General features: G+C 44.9%; 1 protein-coding gene across 1 annotated transcript in view; it reads right to left on the bottom strand.

The window, feature by feature from the left end:
- vwa8 (von Willebrand factor A domain containing 8) overlaps positions 1 to 15,000 on the bottom strand; it is a 114,606-nt gene that overhangs the window by 56,948 nt on the left and 42,658 nt on the right. The window contains exons 22-26 of the mRNA XM_038269712.1: positions 10,802 to 10,877; positions 10,582 to 10,717; positions 10,176 to 10,295; positions 7,594 to 7,799; positions 244 to 395 (exon numbers count right to left, since the gene is read on the bottom strand). Of these exons, the coding sequence (XP_038125640.1) occupies positions 244 to 395; positions 7,594 to 7,799; positions 10,176 to 10,295; positions 10,582 to 10,717; positions 10,802 to 10,877 (690 nt within the window). The remainder of the gene's footprint in view (positions 1 to 243; positions 396 to 7,593; positions 7,800 to 10,175; positions 10,296 to 10,581; positions 10,718 to 10,801; positions 10,878 to 15,000) is intronic.

Raw genomic sequence — 15,000 nt, 5'->3', positions numbered from 1 at the left:
GCCACCAGCGCAGAGCTGCAATCTGGAATATTCTGAGGTTATTTTTTATTGTTTTGGACATCTGCGAACAGATTAACGATTACATGAGGCTTTATCACGCCGCTGGAGCTGACCAATCAGAACACAGGGGGCATAAACAGCCTCCTAGCAGAGTCATCAACTCTGGGATTTAACTCTGAGGGCTATGCTCCCAGTTTCCCCATAACATCAAACTGCTAAAGCTCCTATCCGTGATGCTCTTACTCCTTAGCCAGATGGACCGAGGTTGGCTTGGCCCCGATGGGGATTCCATGCTTGTGCAGAGCCTCGATCAAAACCTCCCGCGTGTCCTTATTGTACGAGTCGAAGTCGAAGACGTTCCTCACCACGTTGGCAAGACCCTCGTTGGGAAACCTCTGATGAGAGAGCAAAGACTAAATTAATCCAAAGAGCTTTCTTTGTTCCTGTGGGGAAATTTCAAAAAGAGAGAGCAGCAAGAAAAAGTCACATAAAGTTCAACAACGACAGAAAAAAACCCAAAATAAATTTCATGTGGACTTTCCACCAGATCAGGGGTCGGCAACACAAACTGAGCCATATTGGACCAAACAAAAAAAACAAACAAATTTGTCTGGTGCAGCTAAAATGTAAAAGTCTTCTCTAAGCCTCATATGGCAGTGTATTAGCTAATTATAGAAAAAGACTATATGGGCTTAAATATATAATAAGTATTTATTATTAAATGTTCATCCTGGAGCAAATGTCACATCATGAGGTGAAGGAGGAGCGGTGCCACTTCACCACAAGCTGCTTAACTGCCATTCATCGCACAGTTCAAGTTTTGTTGCATCGGAGAAATGATAGAAACACAATAAAGGAATATTTCTATGGTGGAACGTGTTTCTGTTGGGAGGAGCTGATGGAGGAACCAAGCAGGAACTGACATCCATCAGAGCAGAGCTCTCTAAGCATGAAATCCCACATCCTCCGTCACCAGCGTTCCTTGATACTTTTATTTTGAGGATTCTTTAGTAAAAAATGTTAGAAAGTTCCCATCCCTGCATCAGAGCGCTACCTGCTGGATCTATGAACGGTTTTCTATGCTTGAACCAAACTAGCAGCAGTAGTGGAGTTTGGAGATGCAATCTACTTCTTAAATACATCTTTACTCTCCTCTAACTTATGCAAACGCTCTTTTTCTCTCCCTCCCAGCTCGGTGGGGGGCTGCAGATTTAGCCTTCCCTGGAAATGTCTTTCCTAATGACTCTTTTTATTATTTGCCAGCTTCTCCTTCCATGCAGGCAATCCTTCCTCATTGGTAATGAAAGCAAATAATGATTCGCTCCATTCTTCTTTGAATCCTCTTTTCTCATCAGCTATCTTCCTTTTCCCTTTGGAATCCATGGAGACCCCCCCCACCCGCTTTGTTTACAGCAGCCACCTGCCTGGCACCGCGCCGCGCTGAAACCTGCTGCAGGATATGACGCAAATCTTCCTCAGCAGAAATGCTAAAATTCATTGTTTAAATTTATTTATTATACACATTTTACAGCATTGGAAACAAACAAAATAAATAAACAAATTTTCATACATTTTTCAAAAAGCTCCAGGGAGCCGCAAGAGGGACACTAAAGAAGATCCACATGCAGGTCTGGAGCTACGGGTTGCCGACCCCTGCACTGGATGTTTGCTGGAAAAAGCATCGGTGGTGCATTTATTTCCCCTTAACTAAAGGTTACAGAGAGAAATGGAACATTTTGGCAGCAATGCAGTCAAATCTAAAAGGAAAGGTTAGAAATAGGATTTACTTTCAACCCACTCCATCTACACGCTAACATCAGCACTCTATGGGAACAATCATCCTTAGCCATTTTTATTTTTGCTGTTTTCTTTGATTTGAAGACAATTATATCTGAAATTTGTGTTTTTCTGACATTCATTCAGGCTGAGAGAGAGATGAACAGGAACGGTGAACAAACCGCTTTGTTTCAGCCTCCGCCATCATCGAGCTTCCTGGATTTATTAAACTGAGACTTAAGTTTAAAGAAAGTTTAGTTTGATGACATCAGACTGTTTTTTTTTAATCATTGATTGAAAATGAAAGGCATGTCTGGAGAAGCTCCAAATATAACACAACACCAACTGTCAAGCACGGTAGTGGGAGTGTCATGGGATGGGGCGGAGCCTTTCTTGTTGGCAGTGGTACAGTGGACAGAAAAAATAAAGAGGTTCTCATTTCAACAGCGAACTTCTGGGATTCTCGCTCCAGGATGAAAATCGGTTATTGGCTTTCAGGCCACGCCCCCTGCAGATTCATATAAACTGCTGACCATTGGGTTCAGAACATCCAGACAGAAGGCCTGCTGTACATACAGTGGAGGCAGACTGTATTTATGACTAGACAGGAGAAACTGCAATAAATCAAAACTTGGGGAATTGATCCTTGTTTCTCCAAACATTGATCTAAAAAGTAAACATTTTCTAAAATTAGTTTATTTGCTTCTACATTGAACAGATAAATACGATTATCTCCAGATTGTTTTGCCTTTAATCCAAAGGTTTTAATAAACTATTAAAAGTCCAACATCAATCATTTGAGTATCAAAGTGGACTCAATCAGGTAGACTCTGCCATCTTGATCTGACGTTGGGGTCAAAGGTAAAGATCTGATGATCCACCCTGACTGGCAGAAATGTCTCCTCTATCATCCTGGTCCCAGTCAGCTGAACCTGAACGTCTACAGACCATCGCTTAAGTCTTCCTGCTGCTCCACTGGGATCGTTACGCTAAAAGGTGAAGCGGTGAGGAGAACACTTCCACTCGCTCTAAATCACGCCCTCGCCGTTCCTCGCGGCTCCAGCTGATGTCAATAATGGGGCTGATGGACGATGGAACCAGTGGGAACATCAAACCAAAACGTGTGTCTCTGTGGGATGGGTCAGTGATATTCGGTGGTGGAAGATAGAAATAGAAGAGGTAGATTAGGGTGGATGTCTGCTGCTCTAAATGTGTTGCTCAGCGGATCGGTGTTTAGGTTCGATTTGTCGCCATGTTTATAGCTTCGGTGAAAAGAGGGAGCAGGATAGGCTGCATCTGAATGAAGGATGTCTGCAGGATGGAGGATCTCTGCAGGATGGAGGATCTCTGCAGGATGGAGGATCTCTGCAGGATGGAGGATCTCTGCAGAATGGAGGATCTCTGCAGAATGGAGGATCTCTGCAGAATGGAGGATCTCTGCAGAATAGAGGATCTCTGCAGGATGGAGGATCTCTGCAGGATGGAGGATCTCTGCAGAATGAAGGATCTCTGCAGGATGGAGGATCTCTGCAGAATGGAGGATCTCTGCAGAATGAAGGATCTCTGCAGGATGGAGGATCTCTGCAGGATGGAGGATCTCTGCAGGATGGAGGATCTCTGCAGGATGGAGGATCTCTGCAGAATGAAGGATCTCTGCAGGATGGAGGATCTCTGCAGGATGGAGGATCTCTGCAGGATGGAGGATCTCTGCAGGATGGAGGATCTCTGCAGGATGGAGGATCTCTGCAGAATAGAGGATCTCTGCAGGATGGAGGATCTCTGCAGAATGGAGGATCTCTGCAGGATGGAGGATCTCTGCAGGATGGAGGATCTCTGCAGGATGGAGGATCTCTGCAGAATAGAGGATCTCTGCAGGATGGAGGATCTCTGCAGGATGGAGGATCTCTGCAGGATGGAGGATCTCTGCAGAATGGAGGATCTCTGCAGGATGGAGGATCTCTGCAGGATGGAGGATCTCTGCAGGATGGAGGATCTCTGCAGGATGGAGGATCTCTGCAGGATGGAGGATCTCTGCAGGATGGAGGATCTCTGCAGAATAGAGGATCTCTGCAGGATGGAGGATCTCTGCAGGATGGAGGATCTCTGCAGAATAGAGGATCTCTGCAGGATGGAGGATCTCTGCAGAATAGAGGATCTCTGCAGGATGGATGATCTCTGCAGAATGAAGGATCTCTGCAGGATGGAGGATCTCTGCAGGATGGAGGATCTCTGCAGGATGGAGGATCTCTGCAGGATGGAGGATCTCTGCAGGATGGAGGATCTCTGCAGAATAGAGGATCTCTGCAGAATAGAGGATCTCTGCAGGATGGAGGATCTCTGCAGGATGGAGGATCTCTGCAGAATGGAGGATCTCTGCAGAATAGAGGATCTCTGCAGGATGGAGGATCTCTGCAGAATAGAGGATCTCTGCAGATGGAGGATCTCTGCAGGATGGAGGATCTCTGCAGATGGAGGATCTCTGCAGGATGGAGGATCTCTGCAGAATAGAGGATCTCTGCAGGATGGAGGATCTCTGCAGAATAGGAGGATCTCTGCAGGATGGAGGATCTCTGCAGATAGAGGATCTCTGCAGATGGAGGATCTCTGCAGGATGGAGGATCTCTGCAGGATGGAGGATCTCTGCAGGATGGAGGATCTCTGCAGAATAGAGGATCTCTGCAGGATGGAGGATCTCTGCAGGATGGAGGATCTCTGCAGGATGGAGGATCTCTGCAGAATGGAGGATCTCTGCAGGATGGAGGATCTCTGCAGGATGGAGGATCTCTGCAGGATGGAGGATCTCTGCAGGATAGAGGATCTCTGCAGATGGAGGATCTCTGCAGGATGGAGGATCTCTGCAGAATGGAGGATCTCTGCAGGATGGAGGATCTCTGCAGAATAGAGGATCTCTGCAGAATGGAGGATCTCTGCAGAATGGAGGATCTCTGCAGGATGGAGGATCTCTGCAGGATGGAGGATCTCTGCAGGATGGAGGATCTCTGCAGGATGGAGGATCTCTGCAGAATGGAGGATCTCTGCAGGATGGAGGATCTCTGCAGAATAGAGGATCTCTGCAGGATGGAGGATCTCTGCAGAATGGAGGATCTCTGCAGGATGGAGGATCTCTGCAGAATAGAGGATCTCTGCAGAATGGAGGATCTCTGCAGGATGGAGGATCTCTGCAGGATGGAGGATCTCTGCAGGATGGAGGATCTCTGCAGAATGGAGGATCTCTGCAGGATGGAGGATCTCTGCAGAATGGAGGATCTCTGCAGGATGGAGGATCTCTGCAGGATGGAGGATCTCTGCAGGATGGAGGATCTCTGCAGGATGGAGGATCTCTGCAGAATGGAGGATCTCTGCAGATGGAGGATCTCTGCAGAATAGAGGATCTCTGCAGAATGGAGGATCTCTGCAGGATGGAGGATCTCTGCAGGATGGAGGATCTCTGCAGGATGGAGGATCTCTGCAGAATGGAGGATCTCTGCAGAATGGAGGATCTCTGCAGGATGGAGGATCTCTGCAGGATGGAGGATCTCTGCAGGATGGAGGATCTCTGCAGAATAGAGGATCTCTGCAGAATGGAGGATCTCTGCAGAATGGAGGATCTCTGCAGAATGGAGGATCTCTGCAGGATGGAGGATCTCTTGCAGGATGGAGGATCTCTGCAGAATGGAGGATCTCTGCAGGATGGAGGATCTCTGCAGGATGGAGGATCTCTGCAGAATAGAGGATCTCTGCAGGATGGAGGATCTCTGCAGGATGGAGGATCTCTGCAGAATGGAGGATCTCTGCAGGATGGAGGATCTCTGCAGAATGAAGGATCTCTGCAGGAATGGAGGATCTCTGGCAGGATGGAGGATCTCTGCAGGATGGAGGATCTCTGCAGGATGGAGGATCTCTGCAGAATGAGGATCTCTGCAGGATGGAGGATCTGCAGATGGAGGATCTCTGCAGAATGGAGGATCTCTGCAGGAATGGAGGATCTCTGCAGAATGAAGGATCTCTGCAGGATGGAGGATCTCTGCAGGATGGAGGATCTCTGCAGGATGGAGGATCTCTGCAGGATGGAGGATCTCTGCAGAATGGAGGATCTCTGCAGGATGGAGGATCTCTGCAGGATGGAGGATCTCTGCAGGATGGAGGATCTCTGCAGGATGGAGGATCTCTGCAGGATGGAGGATCTCTGCAGGATGGAGGATCTCTGCAGAATGGAGGATCTCTGCAGGATGGAGGATCTCTGCAGGATGGAGGATCTCTGCAGGATGGAGGATCTCTGCAGGATGGAGGATCTCTGCAGGATGGAGGATCTCTGCAGGATGGAGGATTTCTGCAGGATGGTGGATCTCTGCAGGATGGAGGATCTCTGCAGAATAGAGGATCTCTGCAGAATGGAGGATCTCTGCAGAATAGAGGATCTCTGCAGAATAGAGGATCTCTGCAGAATGGAGGATCTCTGCAGAATGGAGGATCTCTGCAGAATGGAGGATCTCTGCAGGATGGAGGATCTCTGCAGGATGGAGGATCTCTGCAGGATGGAGGATCTCTGCAGGATGGAGGATTTCTGCAGGATGGTGGATCTCTGCAGGATGGAGGATCTCTGCAGAATAGAGGATCTCTGCAGGATGGAGGATCTCTGCAGAATGGAGGATCTCTGCAGAATGGAGGATCTCTGCAGGATGGAGGATCTCTGCAGGATGGAGGATCTCTGCAGGATGGAGGATCTCTGCAGGATGGAGGATCTCTGCAGGATGGAGGATCTCTGCAGGATGGAGGATCTCTGCAGAATGGAGGATCTCTGCAGAATGGAGGATCTCTGCAGGATGGAGGATCTCTGCAGGATGGAGGATCTCTGCAGGATGGAGGATCTCTGCAGGATGGAGGATCTCTGCAGGATGGAGGATCTCTGCAGGATGGAGGATCTCTGCAGGATGGAGGATTTCTGCAGGATGGTGGATCTCTGCAGGATGGAGGATCTCTGCAGGATGGAGGATCTCTGCAGGATGGAGGATCTCTGCAGAATGGAGGATCTCTGCAGGATGGAGGCCTCCTCTCAGAGGAAGCCTTCGATCACCAGGACGGTGTGAAACTTTGACTTCACGCCTTATTGTGTAACGGGATGCTTTTAGTGCATGAAGGTTTTTCTAAGTGTGAACAGAGGAGGCACTAAAGGAGGCGTTGTTCTGTCAGCTTGGCATCAGGCCAGCATACCCTTAGTTATACACATGCATGCATGGTCGTTATTAGCGGTTATCAGTCCCATAGAATGGCTTCAGGTTGCGCCAGTAGGCTCAGCAGGCTGTTATCGCCGAATTGATCCTTTTTTCCGCTCCGTGGAATTTATTAATGTTGTTAAATGTAATCTAAAAATAATTTCAGTAGTTCTTCATGAACTCTAAATATAAATAAATAAAAAATGATCTGCATCTCGCTCAATAAAACTCATACCCTGTGAACTAGGTTGTAGAATCCTTTCCCTATAAATATTTCATTATCTGTGAAAAAATGCAGACAGTTCTTTAATAAAATCCTCGTCAAACGAACATGCAATGTTTGTTTTTAAAAAACAAATGTGTGTGATGGACCTTTTTTGTTGTTTTATGCACAAAACTACGACAAAAACCTGACTCTATTGGGAAATAAAACAGTGTGATTGGCTGTAAGGAGAGCGGAGAAAGAGGACAGTCTATGTAATGCGTATTACTGAGGGTATGATGGTCTGACGCGGTATGCTGAGCTGACAGAGCAGCGGCTCTCTGAGTGATTAAAGCCTCCAGCGCTGAGGGGCTACAGGCGGACAGTCTGACACCTACATACCTGCAGGTGTCTAACAATGTTGACCACCTCCCGGGTGGAGTAGGGGTAGGTGATGGTGCCCTGGTCAGCCATGGACCGCAGCTCTCCGAAGGCGGCCACCAGTTTCTGCAGAGTGGCTTCTGGGACGTCGGGGCCGTACTGTCTGAGCATGGCCAGCTCCGCCTGGGGCTTGGGGTTGTCCACGGCGTGGCAGCTGAAGATATCACCTGTTGGTGCACAGAACAGTTCCCTACTTTTATCTACAGAATCACCTGTTTAAAAAAAAACATTCATGGGTTTCCCAGCAGAGGATCAAACCTCCTGGCTCTAACAGCTGCTTCACCGTATAACACCTTCTGTCATCCAACAAGCTTCTGACGTATGAAATGGTTCCAAAAACCAGGGAAAATTTTAAAGAGATTAATACTGTGATGACCAAAGCATGAACCGATGAGTCGTCCAGAAGCCGAAACCTCTTCCCATCCTTTTAAAAATCAGCTCAACATCAGACAGACTGGATGGAAATCGTCCATTTTTTACCACCGAGTACTTAGTCAGGACCAGAGGACTTAAAACTATGTTTATTGCTCTGGTAGAAGCATAAATCCTACTGTTTAAAAACACTTTTTACTCCAGGAAAAGGAAATATGGCGACAGCAGGTGTTTCAGCTGAGCGATATAAGGCAGCAGTTTGGATTTCACGCCGAGGACGTCGAAGAAGAGGCGCCGATTTGTAAGAAAACCGTTTCTGCAAACGATAGCAGCACAAATTTATTCCACCACCTAAGAAGTCATCCGCTGCAAAGTGAATAATGTGGTAGACTCCGCATGTCAGCGTCTCCCCGCACACCAATCAAAAAGTTAAATAAACCAGCTGTGAAGCCGATGGCGTTGACCTCTTCGTCTGAAAAAGCGATCCCATATGAGAGAAAAAAGGAAGAGATGGATGTCATAATCTTGCTGTGATGGTTGGCTTAATTATTCATTCCATTCACCTGTCCAACTCTGCCCGGTTTCTCATCACTGCTCATCTGATCCACCTGCTCCTACTTCTGTTTAGGGTTCCTGCATCCAGTCATCAGGGCCACATTATTTTATTCTCTCTAGCCAGTGGGGAGTGTTTCTGATTTCCTGATCCTGACCTATTCTGCCTCTCAACCACTGAGCCGGCCTGTTCCTGTTCTGATCTGTTTGCCTGACCAGGCTTCGGACTCCTGCATGATCTCCAGGGCTGCAGCATCTGGGACACTCTGCTGCATCTTGTAGGCAGCCCACCGGCTGGATCCTACCTCGTTCTCAGGACACAGGCTGAACTGTTTAACCAGGTTAGTGACTCACACCTTCATATCATCCTCCTTTAGATGTGGTCACTAAACAGTGTTTCCTTTTATAGTTTCCTGTGATAGATGCCTTAGCCGCTGCTACTCCGACTGAACTATCCCACTGTTGGTCTGCCTCGAATACGTGGTCCTTTGTTCTGAGTCATGGCAACGGAGGGAAATCAGACGCTATTGGAATGTTTTAAAGATGCTGTAACACCAGTGATGTGATGCGGTCTTGTTCAGGGGTTTTAGAGGCGTTTTCTAAACTTGGCAAAGAACCATTTTAGAAAATACTTAAAGTATAAAATAAAAGTAATGCAGGAAAAACTGTTAAGGCCAGAAGTTTTACTGCTCTACAATTCTGGATGATAACTTCCTTAGACTTTATTTTCTTAGTTTTATAACTAACGGTAACAGCGCCACATATAACTTTACATCATCTGGAAAAACGATTTGTTTTGGTTTGTGGTGAGCAACAAGTTGGGGCAGCACCGAGTCCAACCACAAAGAAATAAATTGTCTGGATTAAACAAATTATTTTGATGGTTTTTATATTTTTTAAATACCAACAGGCCAGAATGAAAATGAGCTTAAATGAAAGAAAACTAACGAGTCTATTTTAGAAAAAGAGAGTAGAATAGAAAATAAGAGTCAATAATTTCTACTTCAGTAAGGTAATCAAGTATTTGTTCTTTGATCCTTGACGCCTCTGGACAGGACACAGATACAGCACCTGCGTTCGAACGTTCAGTTTGTTCATTTCATTGCGTCTTCATTGATGTTTTTTTTTTTTTTTTAGATTTATTTTCTTTGAAGGAAAAATGAAAAAAAAAAAAAAAAACCCAAAGAATATTAAAAATATGGAGCTGGTGTCTACAGTAGTAGACATTCAAAATGTCCCCATTTTCCTCGGCTGGTCTCCTTCAATTGCTTTTTAAACATCAATTTTTGTACTAAAATATTCTTTCTGTCATGATTTGTGGACATTAAGATCTAAAGAGAAGCGCCATCTCCTGGTCAGACCCTGTAATTGAATGAAAGGGTGGAGTTAGAGTAAAAACTATGCAGGTCTATGAAAAGGCCAGTGGCTGGAAGATGGAGGGGATTCTGCTGGGAGTTGGAGGGAAGTGGGCGGCCATTCGGCTGGCTTTCTACTGGGAATGGCCATTTTGAATGGCTGCTACTGTAAATGGACTGCCAGGTTTGCTTTAGCATCAGTGAAGGAGGGACCTTACGACTGAACCTGTGGTATAGCGGCTTGGTTTATGAATGTCTGGATACCTAGCGCTCCGAAAAAGTCATTCCCCAGGAAGGGAAAGCCCGGTCGGTTGGCCAGGACCAGCATCCTGAAGTCTGGGTGCATCACGATGATGTTGGGCCTCCCCTTGGCTTCAAGTGGATCTGGATTCAAAAGGAAAGATTTGAATGAATAAAAGAAGAACAGGAGCAAATCCCATAAGTGTACTGATCGCATTCTGGTCTCTGTTAGCCTCCGACTGCGTAGAGAAACATCTCAGGACGTCTGAGGTTCGATTTTCTCTCTCTAGCAGAACAAGATTAGCAGCTTTACGACTTTATACGAGATAAATGTGTTTATTTATTTTATTAGGAAACAAACATTTCTAGACTCTTTTCTAGACTGTGAGATCAGGACCGGCTGCCGTCTGTCTGCAGTGAGGGTACGCACCGGAGACGATCCGCCGCCCGTCAGCCAGGATCATCTCGCCGCTCTCCACCAGTGTTTTAAGGATGCAGGTGACGTTGGTGGGAGCTTTGTCGGCCTCGTCGATCACGAGGATGTGACCGTGCCTCACCGCCTTCACCTGTGAACGAGCGTCAGGTCAGACACGCCTGTGTAGGTCAGGCGGTTCACCGCAGAGTTTAATAAACGGGATTCTTAAACGGACCAGAGGCGAGTCCTCGTACGTAATGATGCCGTCCCGCACAGAGGGCTGCAAGGTCAAGGTCTGCACCGTCGTGTCCCTGGAGGAGGAAGGAAGCAGTGTTACCATGGAAACAGCATGCAGGTTCAGGTTTAAAGGTGTTTAAAAACATAAAGACAAGGAAAACATAGAAAACATGTTCATCAGAGGCGTCTGCTGGGATCATAGGATCATAATGATGATGAGAGATCCTTGAGCTTGACTTTAAACCATCTGCATCTATTTCACTGAGTTTTTTTTTTTTCAAACACTCTTTGAATGCGTCATAAACCCTTCCTCCAACTAGGAATATTTTCTCGCACACTACAGCAACCGGCAAACGAAATATGGCGACAGCAGGTGTTTCGGCTGAGCGATATAAGGCGGCGGTTTGGATTTTACGCCGAGGACGTCAAAGAAAAGGCGCTGATTTGTAAGAAAACCATTTCTGCAAACGGTAAGAAGTCATCCGCTGCAAAGTGAATAATGTGGTAGACTCCGCATGTCAGCGTCTCCCCGCACACCAATCAAAACGTTAAATAAACCAGCTGTGGAGCCGAAGGCGCTGACCTCGTCGTTTGAAAAAGCGATCCCATATGAGAGAAAAAGGAAGAGATGGATGTCATAATCTTGCTGTGATGGTTGACTTAATTATTCATTCCATTCACCTGTCCAACTCTGCCCGGTTTCTCATCACTGCTCATCTGATCCACCTGCTCCTACCTCTATTTAAGGTGCCTGCATCCAGTCATCAGGGCCAGATTATTTTATTCTCTCCGGCCAGTGGGGAGTGTGTTTCTGATTTCCTGATCCTGACCTATTCTGCCTCTCAACCACTGAGCCGGCCTGTTCCTGTTCTGATCTGTTTGCCTGACCTGCCTTCGGACTCCTGCATGGGGCTGCAGCATCTGAGACACTCTGCTGCATCTTGTAGGCAGCCCACCGGCTGGATCCTACCTCGTTCTCAGGACACAGGCTGAACTGTTAAACCAGGTTAGTGACTCACACCTTCATATCATCCTCCTTTAGATTTACGCGGTCACTAACCTTTTGCAGAGTTTCCTGTGATACACGGTAGCGTCTATGCATTTATGTTTTTGGATTTTTGCTTCGCACTGGAAAAAATCAAAATCTAGACAAGTCAAGTTCTTTTGTTCTTGAATTGAGGAGGCAAGTGAGACACGTTGCCAATGGAATAAGACAATTTACATTTAAAATAAGAAAACACATTTGCATTGTCAAGACATTTTTGCTAATTTTTAGATAGTTTTTCCAGTGCGGTTACCTTTTTTTGTTATTAAATCTGCAAGAAACCACCTTCAGCTTCAGTGCATTTTGGTCTTTAAACTTCCACTCAACTTGACAGTAGAAGCAAAAAAACGCACAAAAACTGAGAACTGGGAATTCAACTGGAAAAAATCTAAATCTAGATAAGTAATTTTTTCTTAAAAGTTCTTGGATTGGGGAGGTAAAAGAGACACTTTGTCAATGGAACATGACAATTTACACTTAAAATAAGAAAACACAATTACGTTGTCTTATTTTAAGTGAATATCATTCAAGTATCTTAAGAGTAAGAACACTCATTCCATTGGCAAATTCATTTACCTACTTAAATTAAGGGTAAAAAGACTTAATTTTTACTTATGTCTAGATCTTTTTTCCAGTGCAAGGGGGCAAATAAACTATAATAAACCAGCAACAGTGACTGAGCAGGAGGTGCATATATGGGAGAGAGAAACAGAGACCGGGCTAATCAGCAGATTGGGAGCAGGTGTGGACAGAGGAGTCTAGAAGGGAGCGAGGAGAAGGAGACTGACACAAGAGGGCAGCAGAGGGCAAACAAGAAATACCTAAGAACACAAAGACAGTCAAAAATGACTAGAATAACACAAAATGGAAATAAAACCAATGAAAACTCAAAGATAAAACTTAAATAGAACTAAAACATATCCGGTTAAAATAAAATTTTTTCAATTTGAAATAAAACATTTGAATGACAATTTTATGCACTGTTTTTTTTAAGGTAATTTAAATAGTGACAGATATTGTGTATCTCGATGATAGCCCAAATATATCATGATATTAGATTTTCCTCAAATTGCTCGGCTCTACTTTGAGGATTCCTGGGAGAACTGAGCATCCAGCCATTCATCTAAGGTCTTCAGGTGTCCACCACGTCCCTTTCTGGAATAATAACTCTTCAAACCTGCTGCTGAAGCAGCAAAGCTGTCCCACCAGGCCTTAAACCAAAATATAACCAGCTGCAAACACTGAAGATGCTGCACTTCCTGTTTAGAAGCTTCAGAGCGTAGAATGAGGACGGTCTTGTTTGCAGGATGACGTTCAGACCAGGAGATGAAGATTAGACCTGTAAGGCCGTGTGACCCGGCTCCGTCCCAGTTTCCCTCCCATCACAGCGCCTCTTTTCTGAGCCACATCTCTGCAGACCTTCAGCTCCCTAAAGCCCCATGCTCAGCTCCTCCTGCTCTAATATTAGCAGCTGCTCCAGCCGCTAACCGGGACAGTTATATTCAGCTCCTCGCTGACTTTCACTAGACTTTGACCGAGGACCAAGAATGAATGTCATCTATTACCGGATTATTTCTATGCTTTTTCTCATATTTTTGTTCCTCGCGTCAGAACTTCTGTTTCCATCTAAAGCCAGTGGGTTGATGGGCGCGAGGAAAAAAAGAAAACACGCCCATCTTCCACTGAAGGCTTTTATATACAGGACATTTGAAAGACTGCCTAATCTATGGGTCCTGCTGACGTCTGCCTACAGGTGTAGAAAAATAAAGACAATCTACACTGCAAAAACGATCTAGAAATATGTAAACACCTTTTAAATTAATGTATTTACCCTTAATTTAAGTTGGTAAATAAGATGATCTGCCAATGGAATGAGTATTTTTACTATAATTGGATAATATGCACTTGAAATCAGGCAATGCCAATGTTTTTTCTTTATTTTAAGTGTAAATTATCTTGTTCCATTTGCAAAGTTTCTCTTTTACCTCCTCAATCCAAGAACAAATGCACTTATTTTAAGAAAAAAATGACTTATCTAGATTTCAAATTTTTCCAGTGTGTGCTGTTGTGTTTCTACGATAAGCACTGCAAAAAGATCAAAATCTAAATTAGCCAATTTTTCTTACGATAACTTAATTAAGCAGATAAGTGAGACTCTTTGCCAATAAAATAAGATAATTTATATTTGAAATAAGAAAAAAGCAATTGCATTCTTATTTCAAGTGTACAGGTGCTGGTCATAAAATTAGAATATCATGAAAAAGTAGATTGATTTCAGTAATTCCATTTAAAAAGTGAAACTTGTATATTATATTCATACATTACATACAAACTCATATATTTCAGATGTTTATTTTGTTTAATTTTGATGATTACAAATGACAACAAATGAAAATCTCAAATTCATCATATCAGAAAATTAGAATATTACTGAAGACCAATAAAAACAAAGGATTTATAGAAATGTTGGCCAACTGAAAAGTATGAACATGAAAAGTATGAGCATGTACAGCACTCAGTATTTAGTTGGGCCTCCTTTGGCCTGTATTACTGCAGCAATGCGGCGTGGCATGGAGTCGATCAGTCTGTGGCACTGCTCAGGTGTTATGATAGCCCAGGTTGCTCTAATAGTGGCTTTTAGCTCTTCTGAATTGTTGGGTCTGGTGTATTGCATCTTCTTCTTCACAATACCCCATAGATTTTCTATGGGGTTAAGGTCAGGAGAGTTTGCTGGCCAATTAAGAACAGGGATACCATGGTCCTTCAACCAGGTACTGGTAGCTTTGGCACTGTGTGCAGGTGCCAAGTCCTGTTGGAAAATGAAATCTGCATCTCCAAAAAGTTGGTCAGCTGCAGGAAGCATGAAGTGCTCTAAAACTTCCTGGTATGTGGCTGCGTTGACCCTGGACCTCAGAAAACACAATGGACCAACACCAGCAGATGACATGGCACCCCAAACCATCACTGACTGTGGAAACTTTACACTGGACTTCAAGCAACGTGGATGAAGTGCCTCTCTTCTTTTCCTCCAGACTCTGGGACCTTGATTTCCAAAGGAAATGCAAAATTTACTTTCATCAGAGAACATGACTTTGGACCACTCACCAGCAGTCCAGTCCTGTTTCTCTTTAGCCCAGGCAAGACGCTTCTGA

Source organism: Cyprinodon tularosa, unplaced genomic scaffold (genome assembly GCF_016077235.1).
Source record: "Cyprinodon tularosa strain WSP-4 unplaced genomic scaffold, ASM1607723v1 ctg737, whole genome shotgun sequence".
Classification (NCBI taxonomy): domain Eukaryota; kingdom Metazoa; phylum Chordata; class Actinopteri; order Cyprinodontiformes; family Cyprinodontidae; genus Cyprinodon; species Cyprinodon tularosa.
This window is presented reverse-complemented; position numbering and strand designations above follow the sequence as displayed.